Genomic DNA, 24587 nt, shown 5'->3' on the forward strand with positions numbered 1-24587 from the left:
GTTATTGATCGTCTCGAATCTAAATAAAAAGCCCGTATTTTGGAACAAAATTCCCCAACTGGTATTGTGATCGAATGCCTGATTTCGGGAATTATAATCGCGCTTTATCAGCAGACTATTTGCAGGAACTCTGCATCCAGCTTCGAGCGACCCATTAAAAATCTGTGCACGTCGAGAGACGAGTTTCTGTCCGGAAGATCCCAGGTACTTCACGCATAATACGCACCGAGTAAGACAATAGCGATCAAGCAACACGTGTCCGACTTACATGTATAATTCCCGAGCCTCGGCTCGGAGAAACCGGGAGTTACGCGTCGCTCGTAAATACAGCGGCGAAGTAACTTCGCGTCGCGGAGCAGAGCAGAGATTCATTTAATATCCGAGGAAGCAACTCGTTAACTGCAGTTTCGACGTTTACAACATTCCTGTCGCTCGGCGATTAATCTTCTCGTTAGCGGTCGACTCGCCCCGGCCGCTTTCCTCACTCCGCGACGCGGAGTTGATCGTCGCGAGCCCCGCGACTTCTCGGCCTGCGAGCAGCCCAGCTGCGCCGGCTGGAGCACGCACATTCTAGATTTTCCGAAAGAAATTCCGCTCTAGCGACGGGATATCTCGCCCTGCGCGTGTCTTTCACCTGCGCCGTGGAAGTCCTTCCCTACCACGCGCCGGGAAGAAAGAGAGAAAGACCCGGCGCGGCGCGGCGCGGTGGGAGGGAGAGTGCCGTCGACGGCGGGCCTGTTTGGGCCTGACGTCGTGCGTAAGAGGGAGGGCGAGAGGGACGATGGACGAGCGCGATCGAGATCTTCAGTAGGTCACTGGGACGTGGCTCATGGCCGAGACGAGCGTGGCTCGCACCTTCAGTCGGTCCCCGTCGGCCAGGAAAAGCACCTCTGGGCCCGTCGAATCCTCGCGCGTTCGGATACGGAGAGCACGACGGTGAGCGAGAGCGGGGAAGGAAGGCCGAAGAAAAAAACGGACACAGGGAAAAGCGGGAGAAACGAAATCGGCAGGTGAAGGAAAGCGGGCCCGATGAGGAGGACCAACTGACGCGGCTCGAGGAAGTCTTGCCGTCGCGGCCGGTGCGTTCGTGGGGTCGTTAAGGGGGAGAGGGCAGGTGGTTCCCGCGGGAGAGGATCGCTCGGGTGACGGAGCGTTTCTTCGGAACGAGGCTCCCAGGAACAGGAAGAACTCGCTACGAGGTGCATCGATTCGTTGTCCTCCCCTTCCCCTTTCACGGTGAAGCTGCCACTTTTTTTTCTTTTTCTCTTTCCCTTTTCTTTTCGGAGCTATTCGCGTTCCCCTCGCGAAAGCGGCTCAGACTCGCGTGGTGCTTCCGCTTCCGGCTGCGAGCCGGGTATCCCCCGCACCTCGTCGGGCTCGACTGCGACGTTTGGAGACCGACGTCGAATTAGTCTTCCCTCGTCACTGTGGACTGTGTGAGAGTATCGTATAAGCCACCCGTCGGCGTCGGACTGTACACGACCGTGCCTCGTGTGCGTGCGTGGTGTGATTTGTTTGGCTTGTCAATTATCGCTCGCAAGAGGGACGACGGCACCGGAGGGTGCGGAGTGGTGATCTCGTGGTGGTGTCGCGCAGCAGTGGCGAGTTTCCCACGTCCGGGGACGCGATCGATTCTCGCACGCGTCCCTGATCGTAAGTTCCGCGTTCTGAGATGTGGGTTAAACGTCGTTCTCGTTGCGTAACGCGTTCCTCGTGCAGCCTCGTGTTGACAAGTAGACATCCCACTTGCGCGTCCGGCTGGCGACGACGATTGCAGCTGACGAGGTTATTCTTTGGTCGTGCCGTTCCTCTCGCACTCTCCAGACCTTGGCCGACAATTGCCTCCAATGATTGCGTCCGCGTCGGCCGGTATTGTTCAACGTGTCGTTCACACTTGACGCGGACGCTCGTCGCGTTCGTTTTTAGCAACAAGCGAATGGAACTATATGAGCCTGCTATTGTTATTTATTTATTTATTTTTTTTTTGGCGGGAGGTGTCGCGCGTGCCTCTATCGATTCGCGAATTCGAAACTCGTGAATTCTCTCAGCGACGCAGCCGAAAGGCACTTGACCGGAAACGTCGTTTCTCTTCGGGCCGGTGAATCACGCGGGACTCCCGATGCTGCGTCTATCAATTTTTTAGAGTTTTCTTTTCATTGCAGAGAGGACACGCGCATGATGGAGAGGACGTGGCGGAATATACGGAAGACGGCCTTTGTCTTATCGCTGCCCTTGCTCTTGGCCGTAAGTAAAAATATTAGGGAAAACGTTTTCCCAAAAATTCCCCGCACCCCGGCCGGACCGCCGGCCGTCGATCGTTGAGTAGTCGATCAAGTGAGACGCGGATGGATTAACCCTTTCACTGCTGAATTAACTTCTTTTGAGAAAATTATTAAAATATTTTGGTAGTCCTACGTTCTTTTAGTCGCTTATTACGAATCTAAAGTCAGATTTGCAAAATTCAAAATGGCGGACTCAATATGGCGATCATGATGTATAAAATTAATGAAAATTCCGATTATTATTAAATAATGATCGGGTCGTGGTAAGAGCATATGATTCTAGACGATGGAACTCAATCGAGTTGGAAAAAATTTATGTGGGAAAATGTTCAATACTACATATTTATGCTTACTAGAGATTAAACATTCATTTTTGAGTAAAATAATATTGACAAGATACATGGATAAGATGGAGATACAGAATGAAAAAAAACTAGGAAAATAGAGCTAAAAGGTGCAAGAAAATCAAACTTCGGCCGTTTTTGTAGAAATATTTGTTTATAAAAAGAAATCTAACCTGGAAGAAAATACTGAAAAAAATATGTTTTTGTACAACATCAGAAAAATATTTGGTGAAAGTTTCAGACCTCTACATTCAATACTCTCCGAGGAATCGATTTTTCCCTAAAAAAAGCATTTTTTCTCAACTCTGTGATTTGTTATAAATAATCACAAATGAATAATTGGGTATAAAAACCCAGTTGGGAGTATGTTGAACAACATTCCCAGTTGGGAGTATTCAGTTATCTGGAAAATTCAAATTCCCGATTAGTTCTTCAAAATTATGTGATTTGCAACGCAAAATTGAATCAAGAAAAGTTGGGAAGTATACTCCCTACTAACTAACTAAGTGAAAGAGTTAATTCAACGCGCGATCTTATTCGACCGGTGAAAGACGAGCGAGATGAGAGAGCGGAGTCTGGCGTTGAAGTTGAAAAAGAGGAAGAGCGAGGACTTTTGGATTTCGTTTGCTCATTAATTTCGCGCACGGTTTCGCCTCTTTGACGCGAGCGCGGAGCGGCCGGTGTCATCATAATCGATTCTGACGCGCACGACCGAGAGCGAAACGTTTCGCGAATTAATCTCGCAAATAAATCAATTAGATATCACCCTCGCGGACGCGTCGGCAATTTTCTAATCCCGCCGGAGGTCGATTACGCATTCCTGCCTGCCATCGCGCGTCGCGCGACGCATCCGTTCATAACACCTTGCAGTAAATCTACATGCCGCGCGACGATCGACATTGTAATTTCACTGTGCAATAATTCCCGGTTGAACGACGAAGATTATTACTCGCGGTTAGTGCGTATTCTCCCCCTTTGGAGAGTGACAGACAGGCCGTTAATACGGTAACCGTTACACGCCGCGCTCGCCGCGGCCGGAGCTATTTACGCCGGCAGAGCCGTTCCGGAGCGTACTGTGTGTACATTGTACCTCGCGTTACATCGCCGTGACGTTTTGTGAATAATACGTGTTTAGAAAGAGAATTATTAGTCGCACTGCGCGCGCAGCGTAATAGCCGCGCTGTCACATCGGCGAGCGTGCGTCTCCCCCGCGATCATTTATCGATTCGATCTGTTTCCGCTCGAGCGGAAGCGCGATGTAATCCTTGCCGACGTTAACGCGCGCGTGTACGTGAATCCCCCCCTCCCTCCCTGCGCTCGCCGCCGGTGCCGAGCTGAGATGATCTCGATGATGACGTCTGCTCGACTTTTCCGCGAGTGTCTCAGACACGGCGTGGCTTTCCACCTAACCAGGCACGCGCGGATGAGCGTATTTCTTGAGCGGATTACATAGTCGCGCGGCTGGAGCCGCGCGGTTGTTTTCTCCTTCGTTTTGTCCTTCGCTCCTCTTCCCGCCTCTCTGCGCTCCGCCCGCGCCGTCGTCGCGAGAGCCTCACTTGGACGCGTTTCGACCCCGTGCGTCGTCGCCGCGCAAACATATTCGAATCCACGGATTTCTCGGCGGAGTCCGGAGACAAACGACGTCGTGTCCGCGACGGTGACGGGAATGCTAATTCGCGCGGAATCGATAATCCATCTATCCGGCGCGGTGATCCTGAGACGCTCGGCGGAAGGGGGGACCGGCGCGTTTTCGCGACCGTTAAAAAGTGACGAGACCGTTAAAAAATTCATCCGTACCTCGGCAAAAAGTGATACTTCATTGATGCTCGGCGGCGTTTCTTCGGGACCGCTACGCGACGGCGCGGCGCGGCGCGGCGTGCACGTGCTGCTGCTGCTGCTGCTGCTGCTGCTGCTGCTGGCCGAGAATCAACACGACGTTAAGTTAATGCTTAAGAGGAATCACCGTAGCCGCGGGCTCTGCCTGTGCCACATACACACCGCCGCGACGCGGCGCAAGGTGCTCGCGCCGGAGCAAAAGTCTGAATGAAACGCGGCGCTCCTCTCTCGGCGCGCCGCGCCGGAGAATCGCGCGGAAGTGCGGACGCGCTCGCTCGCTCGCTCGCCGTGGAACGCTAACGAATTGCTAACGAATGATGACGATTGGCCCGATCGGAGCGTTTCCCGCGCGTCTGCTTCGACCGACAATTGAGACAATCGAGTGCCGTCCGGGACCGGGGAGGGGGGATTTTCTCGAACGACAACCCGTCGCACACTGGAATATTTGTACCGAAAAGTTGGCCAAAATTATTTTTTGACGAATTTCTGTTTATCCCTTTGAAGCACGAATTTTTCTATGCAATAATAAAAGAAACTGATTATGTACACAGCGGTTTTCTGGGTCGCTGATTACGAATCCGGAGTCAAAATTTTAAAATTCAAATGGCGGATTCAATATGGCGACTTCAAATGGCTAACTTTGATATGATATTATGGATATATATCAAACTCAGCATTTATATATGTTTCTTCGATCACAGATGACAAATATAGAGTCGAAGTTAAAAAATTCAAAATGGCGGACCCAATTTTGCGAAGAAATTTTCTCAAAATTTTGCAATCTTTGTGAAATCTTCAAAATTTTGAATCCAAATTGTATGCAAAAACGTAGTCAACTTTATTAAAAACGAATATTTTGAAGATTATTTGGACCTTACTTCCGTATAAATAGCGAGGTCGTGTCTCCGGGCTTGGCCGAGAGCGGTTCTAGATTTAAAGTTTTAGCAGTTTTGTTTCTTAGGAATATCTCATTCCAAAAATTAGGCAGCCTATTAAAATAAGTTATAAAATTTCCTTATTTCCTTATTGTGTCGATTATTTTAGAAATCTGATCGCAGAAAAGTAAAAAGCGTTGAAAATATTAGGTGTACAAATGAATAATCCAAATTATTTTAAGCAGTTATGAAATCAATTTTAAATTGAATAGATTTTCCCGCTCTTTTGTGATTATGTAATGTTGACATATAGCTATTAAAAAGGACATATAGTTTGGCGAAAGGACCAACATAACCTTCAAAAATATTCAGTTCAGTACAGTCGAAAATGGCAACAGATAAGGTGCATATCCGACATTGCATTCTTTACGAATTCCAACAAGGAAAAAATGCTGCAAGAGCGTGCGAATCAATTTGTTTCTTTCTCGGCGAAGATGTTGCATCGTACGATGTGTGCGCATTTTGGTTTAAGCGGTTTAAAAGCGGTAATTTCAGTCTAATCGACAAACAACGCCCTGGAGGCCCTCCGAAGTGCGATAATGATGGTTTGGAACAACTGCTCGCTGAGAATTCGGCACAAACACAAAAAGAGCTTGCAGAACAGTTGGGAGTAACGCCTACATGAGAAGGGAAAGATCCAGAAAGAAGGAAAATGGGTTCCGCATGAACTCACTGAAACCAACAAAAATCAACGAGTGGCAGCGTGTCTTTCTCTTCTCAATAAGCAGCATCGAAAGTCTTTCTTATGGGAAATTGTTACGGGCGATGAGAAATGGATACTCTATGACGATCCGAAACGCAGAAAGTCATGGGCAAATCCTGGTGAATCATCAAAATCGGTCGCAAAACCCAATCACTTCGAAAAAGAAGATTCTTCTCTGCATTTGGTGGGATATCAAGGGCGTGCTTTATTATGAATTATTGGAACTGGGTGAAACAGTTACTGCGGACTGCTACCAACGTCAATTAATCTGCTTGAGTCAAGAATTGAAACGAAAACGCCCGTATACTGGCAAAGGAGAACGTCCAATGAAATTGTTGCATGACAATGCCAGGCCACACATTGCTTTCAATACAAAAAACACCATAATGAGTCTTGGCTGGGACGTCTTGCAGCACGGCCAGCATATTCACCAGACATTGCTCCATCCGATTCCATCACTTGTTCCAGTCGATGCAACACGCCTTGTCCGATATGCACTTCCAATCAGTGGATGAGATCCGAAAATGGCTTGACGACTTTATCGTGTCTAAAGACGTAACATTTTTTCGAGATGGAATTCATTAGCTGCCTGAAAGATGGCTTAAAGTTATAGAAAGCAACGGCGAATACTTTGATTGAACAATTTAATTTACTTTTAAAATAAACCTTGAATGTAGCTGAAAAAATTGGATTATTCATTTGTACACCTAATACAAATGCATCTACTATTTCCAACTAAATTGTATTCTAAATTTCAAAATTATGATATCAAATCTTTAGTCAGTGATTCAAACGACCCCAGAAACTCATTTTCATCGGAATTGAAAAATTTTGAAAATTTTTATCCGCCATATTGGATCCGCCATTTCGGAAATCTAATAACAAATTCGTTATCAGCCACCCAAAAAACCCCTGTACCTATTTCTGTCGAAATCGAAGGATTTTGAACATTTTTGTCCACTATATTGGATCCGCCATTTGGAATTTCGAAATTCTGGCCCCGGATTCGTAATCGGCGACCTCGAAAACCCCAGAGTATCAATTGTTATCCATATAGCTATAATTGTTCTCTCTGACACGAACTTTTTGTACAAAAACCACTGTTTCTTTGCGTTTAACTATTTATATAAACAATTTCATAAACAATTTATGAAAATTATACATTACAACATACTTAATAACATAATACTCGAATGAAAACCCAAAAGAACAGCAAGAAAATCGAGTGTTTTATACCTGAAAAATGTAATAAAATGAAACAAAAAAGGTGGCACTTCAGAGTGCCGCTGTGCTTCGAAAGGTTAAAACGTGCTATTAATTATATATATGATCATTATAAAGATTTCATATAAGTTTTTCATGAAATAAAATGCAAATATATATGTAGAAATATTTTAATAATTAAGAAAGCATAATATTGCACATCAATAAGTGTTCAACTAGACGAACTCCTACATCCAAATTTCTACATCTAATGAGTGTATTCCATCCTCAGAATCAACATCATTGTCATCTATTGAAATATCTCCTCTTCTTGGAGCGGGGTCAGTGAGAAGAAGCATATACATATAATGTTTCCTTTAAAAATGGTTCAGATTTCTTTCTTGGGTACGGGTCTCATATTTGTCAGTAACGGGTCACAACTTAGTAGAAGTCTGTTGATTAAGTCCATATTACAAGGAAATAAAAAGGAACAAAAGGAAACTGTATGTCTAAATAACTTTTGGATAAAATTTAATTTACGTTCGGGGGAACAAAAGTAATTACTAAATCTACACCCGCGGTTTTCCGCGGCTAATTCTTTCTGATATTTTATCCGGAAAGATTACTCTTTCATTTCATCCAAGAAACGTAACAGGGATAGACCCTGAAGTATAACTAAATCCGGTAAAAGTTTACCCTTACTTACCCCCCGCCGATGACCTTGACTTTGACATATTTTATCAAGGACACCTTCGTGAGTAACAATCAAAAGGTTTTAGCCGTCGTTCATTGTTTATTAAAAAGTTATTAATAAAAAAGTCTTATCAATTAAATGTAATTTTTACATATACTATGCATTGAAATGTGGTAAACAGTACACGTATATGCGCGGGAGAGGGGCTTTGCCCCTCCCCCCGCACCCCCACCCCGAAAAACCTAACTCCAACCTAACCTAAATTATAATGTACGGTTTAGAATATTTCATTAGATAAGTTAGGTTGGGGTTAGTTCTTTTGGGGAGGGGGTGCGGGGGGAGGGGCGGAACTCCTCCCCCGCGCATATACGTGTACTGTTCACCATATTTCAATGTACACTATATATAAAAATCTGTTATTGTCTGTTATTAACTTTCTTATTTATATTGTCATACGTTAAATATAGAAACTTTAAAAGTCTTAGCCGTCGCTCATTGTTTATTAAAAAATAATTAACAAAAGAAATTTCATAAATAGAATGTAATTTTCTGACACTGTGTACATAGACACAATTATACATTAAACAATGTTAAACAGTACATATAAGCGGGAGAGGGGCTTCGCCCCTTCCTCGCACCCCCTCCCCAAACAAATCCTAACCTAACCTAACTTATTGCATCTTTATATGAAAAGATTTCCTTAAAACCTACAACACCTAAGTGTATGCAGATATAATAAGTTAAATTGGGTTAGGTGACAGATGTTAAGAGAACTTGTTCAACAATGTCCAAAAATATATAAAGATGCAATAAGTTAGGTTAGGTTAGGATTTGTTTGTGGAGGGGGTGCGGGGAAGGGGCGAAGCCCCTCTCCCGCTTATATGTACTGTTTAACATTGTTTAATGTATAATTGTGTCTATGTACACAGTGTCAAAAAATTACATTCTATTTATGAAATTTCTTTTGTTAATTATTTTTTAATAAACAATGAGCGACGGCTAAAACTTTTTGATTGATACTCAGGAAAGTGTCCTTGATAAAATATGTCAAGGTCAAGGTCATCGGCGGGGGGTAAGTAAGGGTAAATCTTTACCCTATGTGAATAACAATTCAATTGTAATAAACATAGCCTAAAACGTTTCTTTGTACCTTTTCTCGAAACAATCCATAACGAAAAATTTCGCGCTGCCACTTTTAAGAATCCTAAAATTCTGATCGAAGATCATATGTTATAAAGCGCTGAGAATTGATGCGTGCATACGAATAACGTTCAAATTCCGACTAACCAAACCGCTTCATGTTATCGCGGACAAACAAAAGCATAGCGGCCCATCATTCCACAAATATTCAACTGTCTAAGACAGTCAGTCATGTAGAGCAGGAATGATTTTAAGAAAATTGACTTTTGGCCAGCTTTTCAGGCCAAACATCCCACAGTGCGTCGTGTGATCACCGAGTCGATCACACTTGCGTTTTCATCAACTCCGAAACGCTCCCCGCTTTTGCTTCGGCGGCTCCTCTTGCTTTGACATTTTCTTACTTTTACACTGGGAGGCGTTTCCTCACACTTGAGCGTTCTCTCGCTCTCGAGACGCGCCGGAGGAGCTTCCGCTTCGCGAAGAATGCACGCTCGGAGCGCCGACCTTTTCGCATCTCCTTCGCGTATTCTCGCTGATCTCGCCAGGCCGGGCGGCGTCCGTGCGTGCGTGAAGGCTCATTGGGCTCGTTCCGGCTGGCTTTGATGTGGCGAGAGTTTCACTCGGCCGCGCATCTCGCCGTTGTTCTTGAATTAAAAATCGAGCGCCGGACACAGCGCCGCCTCTCTAGCCGGGCTTTTATGGTTTGATTAATCGCGGCGGTCTCTGTCACGGACGGTTTCCGCGAGAATGATTAATGGACACGGAAATAGTTGGACACGCAACATTGAAGTCTCGAGTCGCGCGTAACACGCGTGCATATCTACTCTTGGAAAAGTTCAAGGAAGGAAGAGAGAGAGAGAGAAAGAGAGAGAGAGGAAGGGAGAGGAAAGGAGCAAGGCCGGGAGAACTGACATTTTTCTTCCTCTCTCGCGCCTGTATTATTTACGTAGCGTCGGCAACAAGACAGCATAAAAAAGAGAAGCGTTTAACACGCGGAGGGAGGATTAGCTCTCTTAATAATTAATGAGAGAAAACTCGGCGAGAGAGAGAGAGAGAGAGAGAGTGAGAGAGAGAGAGAGAGAGAGAGAGAGAGAGAGAGAGAGAGAGAGAGAGAGAGAGAGAGAGAGAGACAGACAGGGAACAGCGATTCGCCAATAGCGTCGCGCTCTAACGGAAACTAGTTCGCGCAGCTCTGCGTGCCGCGTCGCGGTCCGATTTGCCTCCGATCGCTGCTTCCAATATTTTGAGATTTATCGAAGGCACGGGGGAAAAGAGTCGCTGTATCGGGTACGGGCTCGTTGCTATAACTTATGCGGCTCTCCTTTGGCGCAACAGCTCCGTGTGTGCAGCGTTTCTCATGTATCGATATAATCAGGGTTGGGAAGTAACTCGTTACTTGTGTAACGAAGTTACAGTTACAGTTATTTCTTTCTTTTTGGTAACTATAACTTAACTTTGTTCTATTTTCTCCATTTGTAATTGTAACTTAATTTAGTTGCATTTGTTTGATAACTAGCAACTAATTTAATAGTTACTATAATACAATATAAGGGATATAATATAATCATTAAACTACTTTTATATAAAACTGAATTTACACAATTTGAAATTGAAAATAATAGCACAATTATTATAGCACAAAAAAAGTAACTGAAAAGTAATGACTCGTTACTTTCTAAATAACTATAACATGTTATTGTTTTGAAGGTCAGTAACTTGTAACTATAACTATACACTAGGAAAAAAAATTTAGTATCTCTAACAAAACTGTTTAGTTGAGGCGTTTTTTAATAGCAACCAAATATCTTGTTTTATATAACAAAATATTTAGTTGTCTCAACTAAATATATTTTTCTGCTTTGTTCTCTGGACCAAATGATTTTGTTCTTAGACTTCATATATAAAAATTAAGCATTCTAGTTATTTTATCCATAAAAATTACATAATAACGAAGTATTATTTTACATAAACTAAAATAATGCCCAATAGATACTATTTTATCTTTCTGCGCGCTAAAATTTAGATTTCATATATTAAGAAAAAATTATAGTATCTTTAACAAAATTGATATAGTTAAAGCTTTTTGGTTGCTATAACAAAAGTATTACGTTATACGAACAAACCGTAACTAAACGAGATATTTGTTTACAGGAACTAAACAGTTTTGTTGGCTACATTTTAACCAAATTATTTTGTTGTTACAACGAAATTTTGGTTCACGCAACAATACATTTTTCCTAGTGTAGTTGCTTTTTCAATGAAAAAAAAAACTATAACTAGATACTTTTACAAAATAACTTTCCCAACCCTGACTATAACAATACTGTCGATACAGTCGTCGGCGGCACGACAGAAGACAATTGGTCTGTTCTTTTTAGCTGCACTACTGAACTGGTGCAATAAGTTGAAAGTGAGAAAAAATATAGTTGTCCCATTCCAACTTATTGCACTAGTTCCGCAGTGCAGCTGAAAAGAACAGACCAATAAAGTGGAGGGAAACACGCCGGCCGGACGGCTGGCCGGCCGGCCGGCGCGCGTCTCCCATTCTACGCGCCGCGCTCGCTTGTACGTGCGTGCGAGCGTGCGTGCACTTCCGCTCTGTGTGTACAGTCTACATACTTTAACTACACCGGCTGACTACGTACTACGTAGCCAAGCCGTCGAACCGAAGATAGTAGGTCACTGCGCCGGACGCAATGCCCTCTTTCGACTATACTCTCTAGACAGTACTCTCTCTCTTCTTCTGTTTCCCACTGTCTTCACTTCTTTCCCTCCTTCCCTCTTTCTTCATCGCTCGCCGACGCCGCCGACGCCGCCGCCGCTGCCGCCGCCGCCGCCGCCGCTGCCTCTGGGGGCCCCCCTCTCTCTCTCTCTCTCTCTCTCTGTCTTTCCCCCTTTCTCACGCTTTTTCTTTCCCTCCGTCATCGCCGCCTCTCGCCAACCCGCGCTGTTTCTTTCTCACCCTTTCTTCATCTAGGATTGCGCAGTCATCGCAGCGCCGGTACGGTTCTGTTCCATTCGCATCGGACAATCGTTATTAGCTTCCTTGAGAAAGTCCCGGTAATGCTCGATGAATTTTCCCCGTGGGCGCCTCGAATTGGATCGAACGCCGCGGCTCGTTTGACTCGGGCACACTTCTCGCTCAACGTCCTCTCGAGTTCTGCGAATTAACGCTGTAATGACGATTTTATTCCGAGGTACTGAAAGTGCGACCGTTGAAATCTCAAAGACGAGTGAAGCAAAAACGTGCACTCGCCGCGATATGCGCACACGATCGTGAGAAATTTGTCCCGGCTGGAAAAGTTGGATATTCTGATGTACAAGATTGACCGAAATTTGTCGGAATTTTGTTATTACGTACTTAACTTATTGTCGTAAAATCGGATTATCAATTCCGGATACGACCGTGAATTCGCTCGCTCCTGTGGGTACCAGGTAGCGAGCTTTCGCGGAGAGTTTCGCAACGAAATTAGAAAAATCTTCAAAGAGATCGTTATTGGAAACTATCCGAGAACACGGTAATCCCGAAGGGGTTGCGGAAACAGCCGCGGTCTCGTTCCATGGAACAAAACAAGCGCATCCCTCTAATTCATCCCCGATATGGTCCGCGCGCTTTGATCTTCGTTTCTCAAAGTCTTCATCCTCCCCCCTCTCTCTGTCGCCGACACGGTGCGCTGCACGAGGCGCGTCACAGAAGCGGTTTCAAATACGCGCTCGATCGTATCGATCTCCAGAAGCTAATGAGAAATTAGCATAGGGAATTATTGCGGCGACGCATTGCTCGCCGGGAGGACCAAGAGTACACGGCGCGGGCGCAGTGAAAATGATTCATTACGTCAGAGCACGGAGGTCCTCTGGCCGAGAGAGCTCAGCTGTTGCGGGCGCGATTGTTGCTCTACCGTTTAAAAGCGAAGACGTGTGATTTAGCATCGAAAGTCTCCTTGGCCGTTGTCGGACACCGTCATTGACAAGTCATAATGAATGGGAACGAAACGATCCCTGTATTTGCGACTACTAACAACGTGCAATCTTGTGGAAGACCACAGACCTAGTCGTCGCACACTCGTTCCGACAGCCAGCTAGACTCGGCGATCTCGTAATTCGAGATTGTTACCGGTCTCTCCCGCGCCGCTCCGATTAACCATCGATGACGATACCGCGTAATCACGCGATATCGCGTTGCGACCGATTATTAATTTTAATTATGTCTCCACAAAATACCTTCTTCTTGTAATATTCGTTAACCCTCTGCTGCGGTAGTCCTCCCAGAGTGCCACCTATCAAACTTGTTTTCCCAATGATTTAAATTTTTCACATTTCTTTGACACATTTGATATTGTTGAACTATTAAAATCCTCTAACTAATACACCAACTTTTAGAGTCATTTCAAATAAGTAATTTGTTATTAATAAGCATATACTGAACACAAAACTCGTCGTTAGAGAATAAATTCGTTTACATGAAATTTTAAGTAACATAACGTATACTTCAAAATCATTATTATCTGGAGGTTTTTGGGGTCGATGAATACAAATCCGGTGTGAAAAATACAAAATTCAAAATAACGGATCCAATATGGCGGACGGAATTTTCAAAATCCGTCGAATTCGCTTGAAACTCATTACTCGGGGATTTTTGAAGTCGTTGAATAGGAATCCGGTGTAAAAAATACAAAATTCAAAATGACGGATCTCATGTGGCGAACATGATTATAGAAATGAAACAATTTAATTTGAAAATGGCTGTGAACAGAGTTTAGCTGACTGCGCTTGAGAACCGAGCAACCTAACCGGACAACCGAACCTTGCCTTGTATATATCCGTCATAGCTCTGGCATTTCGAATTTTCGATAACGAATTTGTAATTAGTAACCTCGAAAACCTTTAAATAACAAATTTCAAGCGAATTCGCAGCTGATTTTGAAAATTTCGTCCGCCATATTGGATCCGCCATTTTTAATTTCGTATTTTTCATACCAGATTTGTATTCAGCGACCCTAAAAATCCTCGAGTAACAAGTTTTACAAAATTATATTCATTAGAAAAACAGTGCACCAAAGGCTTAAATTGCCGTTGATGTTGATTTCTCTTTAATTCCTCTCTTTGTCTCCCCACTGTGGAACAATCCGAGCGCTCTTTTACACGCACGGCAGAGGCTGCCGCTGATGCCGGAAAATACTTTGGATTTTCAGGGCGTATTTACGATCGCTTGTAGACGATATTTCCGATATTTGCGTGAGCGTGCACAAACCTGCGGCCGGCAATCGGCAGGATTGCGCAATAAACTTGCACTTTTAATCAGGCTGTATGGAATCGAATCGAAGGCGGAAGTAAGGAATACCTGCCTTCGCACATCGCACTGCAGACGTTAATCGCGCTTCGAAATTATCGGCGTTTCGCGAGAGCCCGTATCCGAGCCCGAATCCTCTCGCCGATTATTTCCGCGATCGCACGAAACGCGAGCGCACTCGAGCAGTTGGCCGACGAATGAGCGCGCAAAGTCCCGAGCTGAGGGAATTTTCATAACTGTTTAATCACGCGCGTGTTTAATGAATAATAATCGTTTAATCTCGCGACAACAGCGACACGCGTTGCTCGTGTCATTGTGCGGAGCGCGTCGAGAGAGAGAGAGAGAGAGAGAGAGAGAGAGAGGGAGAAAGAGAGAGAAAGAGAGAGAGAGAGGGAGAAAGAGAGAGAGAGAGAGCGAGAGCGAGAGAGCGAGAGAGAGAGAGAGAGAGAGAGAGAGAGAGAGAGAAAGCCGAGCGATTTAATCCGCTGCTTTACAACGTCGTGATCCGCCGGTAGGGCTAAATCTCATCAGTACACCTACGAAATGAAATTTTAATCACGAGAAAAGGCGGTCATCGACACACGCGCGCGGATTACGCGTGGATAAAAGTTGGCCCGAATCGTACGCGATTGCCGGCGCCGCTGGATTGCGCGCCGAATTCGCCGCTGCGGCCGTGACGTTTCGCGCGATTGCACATTTGACGCATCGCCATTTCATAGTAGCGGAGAGCCGGCGCGCGGTGTTCCTCTTTAATTAAAATCCCGGCCGACGAGTTTTATCCGCGAAAGTGCACGCCCGCCGTGGTTCTCAGCCTGGTTCGCACGCGCTTCGCAGTTGTTGTCGCCCGTCACTAATCGGCCCGCTTTTAATCAGACTGCCGCGCCGGCATCTTCCCGCGGTCGCAATACCTCGGGGAAAACGGGGAGAGGGAGAGCAAAGATACGATTACGACAATTTAGGTTTCCGAAGCGGCTGGCGCGTAGATAAGATCTGCGCGCGGCGTTTCCTCGCGTTTCCTCCGCTCCTCTTTTCCCTTTTTGCGAAGAAATAGCGCTTTTTCTTCCCTTTTGCGAGGAACTTTTGCGACGGGGGGGGGGGGGAATTCGCTTCTGCGCTGCGCGGGTTACAAATTACACCGTTCGCGCCGACGTCCGACGCCGACGAGTTTTTCCGGGATTTTCGGTTTTGCACGCGAGGATGACTCGCGGGTCACCGACGTCCGGATAACGTCGTCATCTGGAACTAGAACGATCGGCTTTAGCACTCGGTGCTCGAGAGATATGTGTTTCATATATAGCACATTTTACCTTTTATCTCACCAACCCACGCAGCGTTTATTTCAGTTTCAGTTATCGACACGCGCCAAAACGTTCCGCGCATGTGTAATTACTTGCAGATATGGCAACTTTTGGCGCAAGACGTGTGTGACACGTCGCCAGCCCCGCCACTGAATTCACCACTGAGGATGCAAATGGGACCCGTAGAGGAGAGAAGACAAGAGAGACAAATGAGAGAACGCGCGGCAGCCCGATCAATCGTTACGTGACGACCGAACGAAAGTGCGATGCGGCGGCGGTGTTATCACTTTGCGAAACGCGAGCGCGCGCGGCGTCACCGAAACACCTCGCGATCGCCGCGATTTCGTCGCATCGACCGTTCCGCATAATAGCCTTATCGGAGACGTACGCGACATGTAGGCACCGCCGTCCACGTTGACTGACCCGGCCTACTTTTTCGCCACCATATATAGCCGAAGAGACATCGCTCGAGTATTACGACTCGAAAGTTTCTCCCCGTTAAAATTTGTTATCTTATTTTTGTTAGCGGACCGTGTCGGGAGCGCGCATGTGGACCCGCAGGATGTCGTATATTTTCTAAACGGGAGAAACTCGGTCGTCCGCAATCGAAATTGTCAATACACACGCCTGTGCCACGCGCGTTTATCCAATTAACTCTCCAATTAAGTCACATTCCCGAACGAAAATATCTTATCGCTTTATTCTGCTCCGATTATGTTTCTCGCGTAATTTCTCTATTTCTTTCGTGTGTAACGATCTGTCAAAAACGTCCGCTGATACTGATATTGCGCTTTCTCTCTCTCTCGCTCTCTCTCTCTCTCTCTCTTTCTCTCTCTCTTTCTTTCTTTTCGGCGATTAACAAAGAGATTGGCAAAAATAAATGAAATATTAATGAGGATATCATTAAAAATATTAATGAGGAATGTCAAACAGCAGCACACTTTACAGTCTTATCTCGATGATGGATTTAGCATCTCTCTTATGTACTCTTTCTTACGTACGTGTGAATAAGATAAATATACCATCACACAACGTGAAATATCGGACACCGGTACGGTGTGTTTTATTAAAAATATTAATAAGAAGTATCGAACGGCAGCACACCTCGCAGTCTTATTTCGATGACGGATTTAGCGTACTCTTTCTTACGTACATATTGTGAAGAAGATAAAAATACCGTCACACAACGTAAAATATCGGACACCGGTACGGCGTACGCGCCAAAGCACTCAACCTATTAAACGACATGGCCAATAGAGCGCTGCTGTGTAAAATGCGCGCGATTAAAGCGGAACTTCTGAAATCGACGTGAACGACCGAACGGGCGTCATATCCGTCACAATTAAGACGCTCGTTCTGCACACGCGATTCGGTGAAAGTGCGTTGTCCAGTCGCGAACAATTCGTCGCCGGGCGGATGACAATGGAAAAGTGAAATCAGCGACCACGGCGCGTCCTTCAACCGTGGCGCTTCGCATTCGTGTGTTCTGCGGGAGAAAAGGGACGAGCTCGAGATTATTCTTTTCTCATCTCAGAGGGGAACTTCTTCCCTTTTGATCGTATCTTCGCGATCTAAATCTGCTCGAAATCAAATTAAAATGATCAACTTCATCCTCGAATCTCCTCGCGTATTGATTGTACAGTATGCTTCTCGAATAATCGCGCGTTCTATTCTTTACCCCAAAAAAATAATTTCAGAACAAGCAGAATCATTTAAACTTTTGAGAATTTTACTCTTGTATATGGCCTCAAGAGGCTCCTCCAAAATGAAGAGGAAAATGTTATAAACACATTATTCTTAAATTTAGAGGAATTATATGTTATACGTATAGTGAAAAATCTTATGAAATTTAATATAAATTTCTTCTTATACACAGATTATTTCATCTTTTTTATAAGGATTATTATTTATTTCTTTACCGTACTTTATTCTTACTGGTTATACTAATTAATTTGAACAAATTGTTATAATGTATAACGAAAAGTAATATATATATATATATATATAGAAGTATTTCTAGCTCCAATTCTACAATAAGTAGGCACAAATAACATCATCATAACAAACAAATTTCCAATCAGTTTTGTTATGAACTTTATAGCTACAAAAATGTTCATTAAAAATTTAGATGTGCAAACTATTCGAATTCGAATCGAATCGAATCGAATTATATTAGATTCGATTCGAGTCCGAATCCCTATGATTCGAATAGGAATCAAATACATTATCGTTTGCGTGCATCAGCTACAAAACCGGCCATCTGGGCCTGTATGTTTGAACCCTTAACTTGTAATTAATTTAATTTATAATTAATAACTTAATTATAAATTACTTTAAATATTTAAATATATATTTTACTTTAAGATAATATTACAATATGAATATTCCCTTTCATATTAAAATCTTCCATCGTTATTTGCATGTTTAATAGTCATGTTAATTTTTTAATGATTCGATTCGATTTCATTCAATTCGATTCAAATTCGAATGAAATTTCATAGATTCGATTCGAATTTGAATTTAAAAAATGAGATTCAATTCTATTCGATTCGACATAAAAATTCTTGATTCGCACATCTCTAATTATAACCAATTATATAAAACGTAGTTAAAAGAAAGAATGTATTATTCAACTTCTTGCAACAGATTATAAATTGTATTTGGCCAAATATGGGTAAATTATTTTCGTTATATATTACACAAGCAATACACATACTTTCTTTAAGAAACATTCCAAATATTCTGACCATTAGCATATGATTATTTTTTTGTTCATGTCTGGAGGTAGAGCATGACTGAACAAAATAAGCGGACATTCAAATCAACATATTCCTCTTTATATAAGAGGAAAATTGATTGATACAAGAGGAAAAACCTCTTGAAATGAGAGGGAAACAGTTGGAATAATATTCAATCAATTTTAGATGAATGGTTCACTTTAATCGCTTTGTCGAAAGAGGAATCCTTTTCCTGTAAAAGGCTTCGCTTAGAATATGAGACTATGGGAAAAATTATTTTACAAGTGGAATACTTTTCTTGGATGATTTTTTGTTTCTTTTTATTTATTTGAACTTTTGCGACAACGTAGTCAGGAAATTATAGCAAGGTAATTTTTATCCTGTTTCTCCCACGTACTTAGATCGTTACAATTTATTGCGCGAGTTGAAGGAATACATGCGAAACAAACTACCCAGCATGGAAACTTCTCTATTCAGGTTAACGATTCGTCGTGAAAGTTATCTTTCGCCAAACATTAGCCTGAAGAGATGTTGATCATCTTCTTTTTTAAATCTCTTTACATAATACATTAGCGCAGTGAGACGAGAGAGTACGAGTAAGACTGAGTGAAATGTTGCCAAAGTGGGAACAATAACGGGGAAGTGATCGGGAAGAAAGCGTGAATACTGACGATTCCGGTCGCCTCGAACCAGTCCAGCCGCGAAATTCCTCCTTTTCATTCCTCCTCTCTCCTATATTATTCTCGTATCTCTCGATCTATTTCGTATCTATCGTTAGCGCATACTTGCACTAGAAATTCGGCGGACCGGTTGCGCTGATTTAGCCTCACTCCCGCGGTCGTAGGACGGATCTCGTGCTTTCGTTTTACGCGCCGACCGGTCTCGCCGCGTTTTCCTATCCGGAAAGTCCGCGAGCTCGATCAGGTGCAGATGCAAGTAGAACAAGAAAGCGGACAGGTACGCGCGTGAGCGCGCGCGTCCGACGACCTGCCCAGTTACAGACCGTGCTCCCTGGTGATCGTGAATCGTCACTGTTACCCGGCTGTCACGACTGGTTTCCGTCCGACGATTAACGCGACGCTCTTCCCGTCTACTTCTGCCCGCTCCTCGGCGTGTGAATGACGACTCTAGTTTTTTTCATTTTCACCCTTTCCTCCTCCCGGCAAGCTCTCAACAACCGCGTCGTTATCGGATCGGTCGGACGAGAAAATTAACCGGAGGATAAGCGAGGCGGGAGAGGGGAGTGTTTCCTCGCAACTCGAGGACGTCTCACGGGCGTCTTCCGTGCGCGCTGAGAAAAAAGATATCGTCGGGTTAACAAAACACCGCGACAAATGGTCTGTTAATGTGGGGCAACAAATGGCTCTGTTGTGGTGACCAACAATTTTATAACGGCAACAAATGTATTACCATCTCCAGCAGAGTATATTTGTTCAAATGACAAATAACGGAAACTGATTTGTCGCGGTAACTGTTTGATTTGTCCCCCGCGGACAATTATCAAACAGCAAATGTTTATTTGTTGTGACAACAGAAATCTTCTTCTCAGTGCGTAATTATCACACAGCGAGTCTCACAGGTCTCACTTGCGGACCGACGGACGCGCGCCGCCGAGACTCGCGATCGCGATCGCAAATCGGATCGCGAACGCTCGGCCGCCGCGATCACCTCGTAATGTAAACTGTTGCAATTGGCGCACGACGTCCCAGTTTTCCATGCTTGTGTCCATGTTACGACTCTCCCCCCGGGGCGCGTCTTCTCCTCCGTCGGCACAATGCGCCCGATGCCGCGCGCCTCGTTAACACACGAATGTGTCTGAGGCTTGTTTGAGGGAATTTTATGCCCGACGAGTTCCTCGCTCGTCGTTACATTAATTGCACGCCGCGACGAGAGACAGAGGCAGAAACAGAGAGAGAGGCAGGGAGGGAGAGAGACACGCGCTTAGCGGAATCAGATGTGAAATGCCACGCTGGTTGAGCGTGATATTCGGAGATAGATATACCGAGCTAATGACGAGACGGTGTGTACCCAGAACTGCGTGTCGAATTGGGGAAAGCGCGAAGGAAACCGCACACGATGCGGACGCACTCCGGCGTCGCGCAAGTCGCCGCGCGATTTCCTCACCTGGCCCTCCGCCGACGGAAGCGAAGACATTGTTTCGGCGAACGCAGATTCGTGTAATCGCGTACTCCTGCGCTCTTACCGAGTTGTCACGAGTGATTTAGTTTTCTTTTCTCAAAAACTGATTTACTTAAACAAGATAATGAACGAATACCTTAACCAAAATATTTTCCTTCGTTTTCTACAATTTTTTCCATCTTTCTGACAAGAGACGGATTTCGCGACGATAAAAAGATTCTTCTCTCAAATTGATTCAATTTTCAACAAATTTTCGCACTTGCTACAAGTTATTAGGTCAATCGGAAAGTTCCGTCCGTTTTTTCGCAAAACGTATGGCTTTATTTAAGAAACAAAATGAAAAAGTACATCAATCAAAATATTGTCCATCGTTAGCGATGACTTTCTTCCATCTTTCGGTCAGCAAGCGAATTCCGCGGCGAAAGAATGACTCATCCTTGGAGGCTATCCAGTCAGAGACCCATTTTTCGACGTCTTCATAAGAATTGAAGCATTCGTCAGCGAGTGCGTGTGCCATCGACCGAAACAAGTGGTAGTCGGAAGGGACACAGTCTGCTGAATAAGCCGCATAGGGTAACACTTCCCAACGAAGTGCTTCTAACGTTTCCTTGACTGATTTTGTGACGTGAGGCCGAGCGTTGTCATGAAGCAAAATCACTTTATGCTCTCTCGTTTCATATTCCAGTCGTTTTTCCCGCAATGCTCGGCTCAAACGGATCATTTGTTCTCTGTAGAGATCTCCTGTAACTGTTTGACCACTTTCCAACAGCTCATGGTACAGCATACCCTTCTGATCCCACCAAATACAGAACATTGCCTTCTTTCCGTAGATATTCCGCTTTGGCGTCGATGTTGAGGGTTGGCCGGGATCGCAAACAGTTTCTCGACGTTTGGGGTTGTCAAAATAAATCCATTTTTCATTCCCTCAGTGATGATACGATGTAAAAACCCCTTTCTTTGTTGCCTAGCAAGCAGATTTTCGCCTTTCAATGTCCCTTGGCTTCAGTTCACGTGGGACCCATTTTCCTTCCTTGTAAACCTTTCCTAAGGCTTTCAAACGGTCGGCAATGACAGATCAAGCACAATTTAATGCTTCTGCAAGTTGCTTTTACGTTTAACATGGGTCTTCGTCCACCAATGCCTGCAATTCTTCGTCTTCGAATACTCCTGGCCGTCCAGAACGCTCTTTGTTCTCTACATCAAAATTATCACTCTTAAAGTGTCGAAACCATTCCGCGCATGTTTTATCGGAAGGAGCATTATCACCATAAACTTCTACAAGCATTCGATGAGCTTCAGCTGCAGTTTTCTTCCAATTGAAGTAAAAGATTGACACTTCGCGCAAATGACACTTATTTGGCTCAAATTTCGACATTTTGGATGCAGTAAAAAACAATATTAACGATGCAAACGTATACCTTTATGTACTGAATGTTATTGACAAATGTCAAAACAAACCATGAAGCTTCGTTTAAACATTAGAGGTTAACGACAGTTCTGTCTATAGCTACTTGCCGCTAGATGGATGGAACTTTCCGATTTACGTAATAGGAAACTGTGTATCCTCTGACAATCGGATGGAGCAATGTCTGGAGGATACGCAAGATGCGGTAAGACTTCCCAGCTCTATTAATTCCAGCTCTAATAGCGTTTGCTTCGTGCTTAATAATGCAATATGAGGACGAGCACTGTCGTGAAGAAGAATCACTTTGCTCGCATCTGGTCGTCGTTTTTGCTCCACTGTTCGCTTCAATTTGTATAATTGTCGTCGATAACAATCAACAGTGACAGTTTCATTTGGATTTAACGGTTCATAGTACACAACATCTTCTTGATCCCACCAAGTACACAGCGCGATATTCGCAATTCAAATATCTTTAAATCGTGAATATCGCGCTTTGATGTTGCTGGCTGGCCTGGATCAACTCATGATTTTTCTCGTTTGGGATTATCGAAATAGATCCATTTTTCATTCCCAGTAACAATTCGTTACAAAAAACTCTTCATTTTTTGTCCGGCGATCAACGGGATGCAAATATTCAATCGGTTCGCAATGGCACCTTCCGATAATTCATGCGGAAGCCATTTTTCTTCTTTGTACATCTTTTCCATATCATGTAAACGTTTAGTAACTGTTGTACGATCAACATTTAATGCTCCGGCAAGTTTTGAAGTGGTGTGCTGGATTTTCTTCCAACAATGCTTGCAAATCTGCATTCTCAAGCATTTTTAGTTATCTCTAGCAATCTTTGTCGTTAACATTGAAATCACTACTTTTGAATCGTCTAAACCAATATTCACACGTCTTAATTGATGGAGCAACATCCATGGAGCGCAAGTTTCTGTCAGAACTCTACGTCTTGCAGCCGCCGTGCGGTTTTCTTCTGATTAAAAAACAGAAGCAACGCATGCTCGAAAATGCTCTTTAGGAAGCTCCATTTTCAGTTGGTATTAACACGATTTTTCACTGCGTCTATGTGTGCGTAAATGACTAAATATCATGGATTAATATTAAATCATTAAGAAACAACAGCTGTGATTAGAATGTCTTCTCTTTAGATTGCCATCTCTTGCAAAATCTCAAAACTAAATCACACTCCTAATAAAATACAAAATAGCTCGGCGGTGCTAGTCCTGCTGTGAGGAGGGAGGGATGAGGGAGGAGAGCCGAGAGAGACTCGTCCGACCTTTCCGAGTCCGTATGTGAGCGCCTCTCCGTGCGTATTCGACGGCCAACAATGTTCCATTGGCTAACAGTATCCCAGCGTGTTTTCGGTCACGCTTTTTGCCAGCATATTTTCGAGCATATTAACATACGGTACCTGCCGTTACAGAGGCATCGACACCGTTCGATTTGTATCCACCGCGCGAACGGCAACTTTCGCGTTTCGGTCGGGACGCGTTCGTACGGTTGACGAGAGGAAGAGGAAAAGACTCTGCCGCAGTGTCGCGCGGCGATCTTGTTAATGTTAATTAATCACTCGGCGAGAAGTTCATGACCAGGTCGCCGATGCTCAGCAGAGGACATCGCGAGATGAAAGGGACGTGAAAGAATGGAGGATTTGGACGAATCGCTCATGTTAACGGTGTCGCTTAATGGTCTTGCATCGCGGGCGATCTCTTGCTGCTTGATGAGCGACAGATCATGGAAATTAAAAGTGACGGATATAACTTCATTATTCGCGGCAGAGGCTTCTACCTCCTCGGACCCAAAGGGGTACGGGTAGTCGGAGGAAGAGGAGGAGGGAGGGAGGAAAAGGTCAATACGTGAGTTTCATGCCGAGTTTATCTGCATTTCGCCGACGGTTGCGGGCTTCGAGGACACAGGACTCACAGAGGCGTCTTTCTCAAGGCCGGAGTGGTTCCTCTCTGTGATTCTATGGAATCTCGAGCATCGTAAACCGTATTCGATTGGCATTCCGTGAAAGGTCGCAACGGCCAACGACATTTGCGGAATTCCTAATACACCCCTCGCGAGCGCGCTCCTACTACATCCTGCCGGGTGGCATAAAGAGTGTGACGTCGAGAGGGCGGCAGGGAGGCGGGGCGGAGGGCGCCCGAGGCGCGCTGGAACTCGTCATTCATTGTAATTCCAGAAAGACCGGAGCTTCCAGTGGAAGCGTGCCACGTTCGCCGAGAGAAAATAAGTTGAGAGACGATAGGAAAGGTCAGGGAAGAGCGACGAAGAGGAAGAAAGAAGGAGAGAAAGAAGGAAGAGAGAAAAGAGGTGAAGAGTCCCTCTTGTCACGTCTGATGCGACTCACGCTGAAATCTTCGGTCGGTTTTCCGTCTGACGGAAGAGCCGCAGTACTTGACGAAACGCGCGCGCGACTAGAGGAAAGGGCACGCATGTGTCGAGAATTGCCAGTTGTCGTTCAGCTGCATCAGCCGGAAGTTCAAAGTTCCTCCGGCATGCTCGCGCGCTGCTCTCTCTCTCTCTCTCTCTCTCTCTCTCTCTCTCTCTCTCTACCTCTCTCTTTTTCTC

The 24587-nt window shown here is 44.6% G+C and overlaps 2 protein-coding genes across 6 annotated transcripts in view; one reads left to right on the forward strand and one right to left on the reverse strand.

The window, feature by feature from the left end:
- Window positions 1-4716, reverse strand: part of Nt5c (5' nucleotidase C) — a 106274-nt gene extending 101558 nt beyond the window's left edge. Inside the window, exon 1 of the mRNA XM_025301259.1 lies at window positions 4424-4716. The gene's annotated coding sequence lies outside the window, so the exon portion shown is untranslated. The remainder of the gene's footprint in view (window positions 1-4423) is intronic.
- Window positions 1-24587, forward strand: part of dyl (transmembrane protein dusky-like) — a 41191-nt gene that overhangs the window by 10846 nt on the left and 5758 nt on the right. The window contains exons 1-2 of one of the 5 annotated variants that reach the window (XM_011147292.3): window positions 138-1199; window positions 2163-2244. In XM_011147292.3, the coding sequence (XP_011145594.1) occupies window positions 2176-2244 (69 nt within the window). In that variant the 5' untranslated portion in view covers window positions 138-1199; window positions 2163-2175. The other 4 variants (XM_025301255.1, XM_025301253.1, XM_025301254.1 and 1 more) reach the window with 4 other exon arrangements.

The sequence above is a fragment of the Harpegnathos saltator genome, unplaced genomic scaffold (genome assembly GCF_003227715.2).
Source record: "Harpegnathos saltator strain DR-91 unplaced genomic scaffold, Hsal_v8.6 scaffold406, whole genome shotgun sequence".
Taxonomy (NCBI): Eukaryota; Metazoa; Arthropoda; class Insecta; order Hymenoptera; family Formicidae; genus Harpegnathos; species Harpegnathos saltator.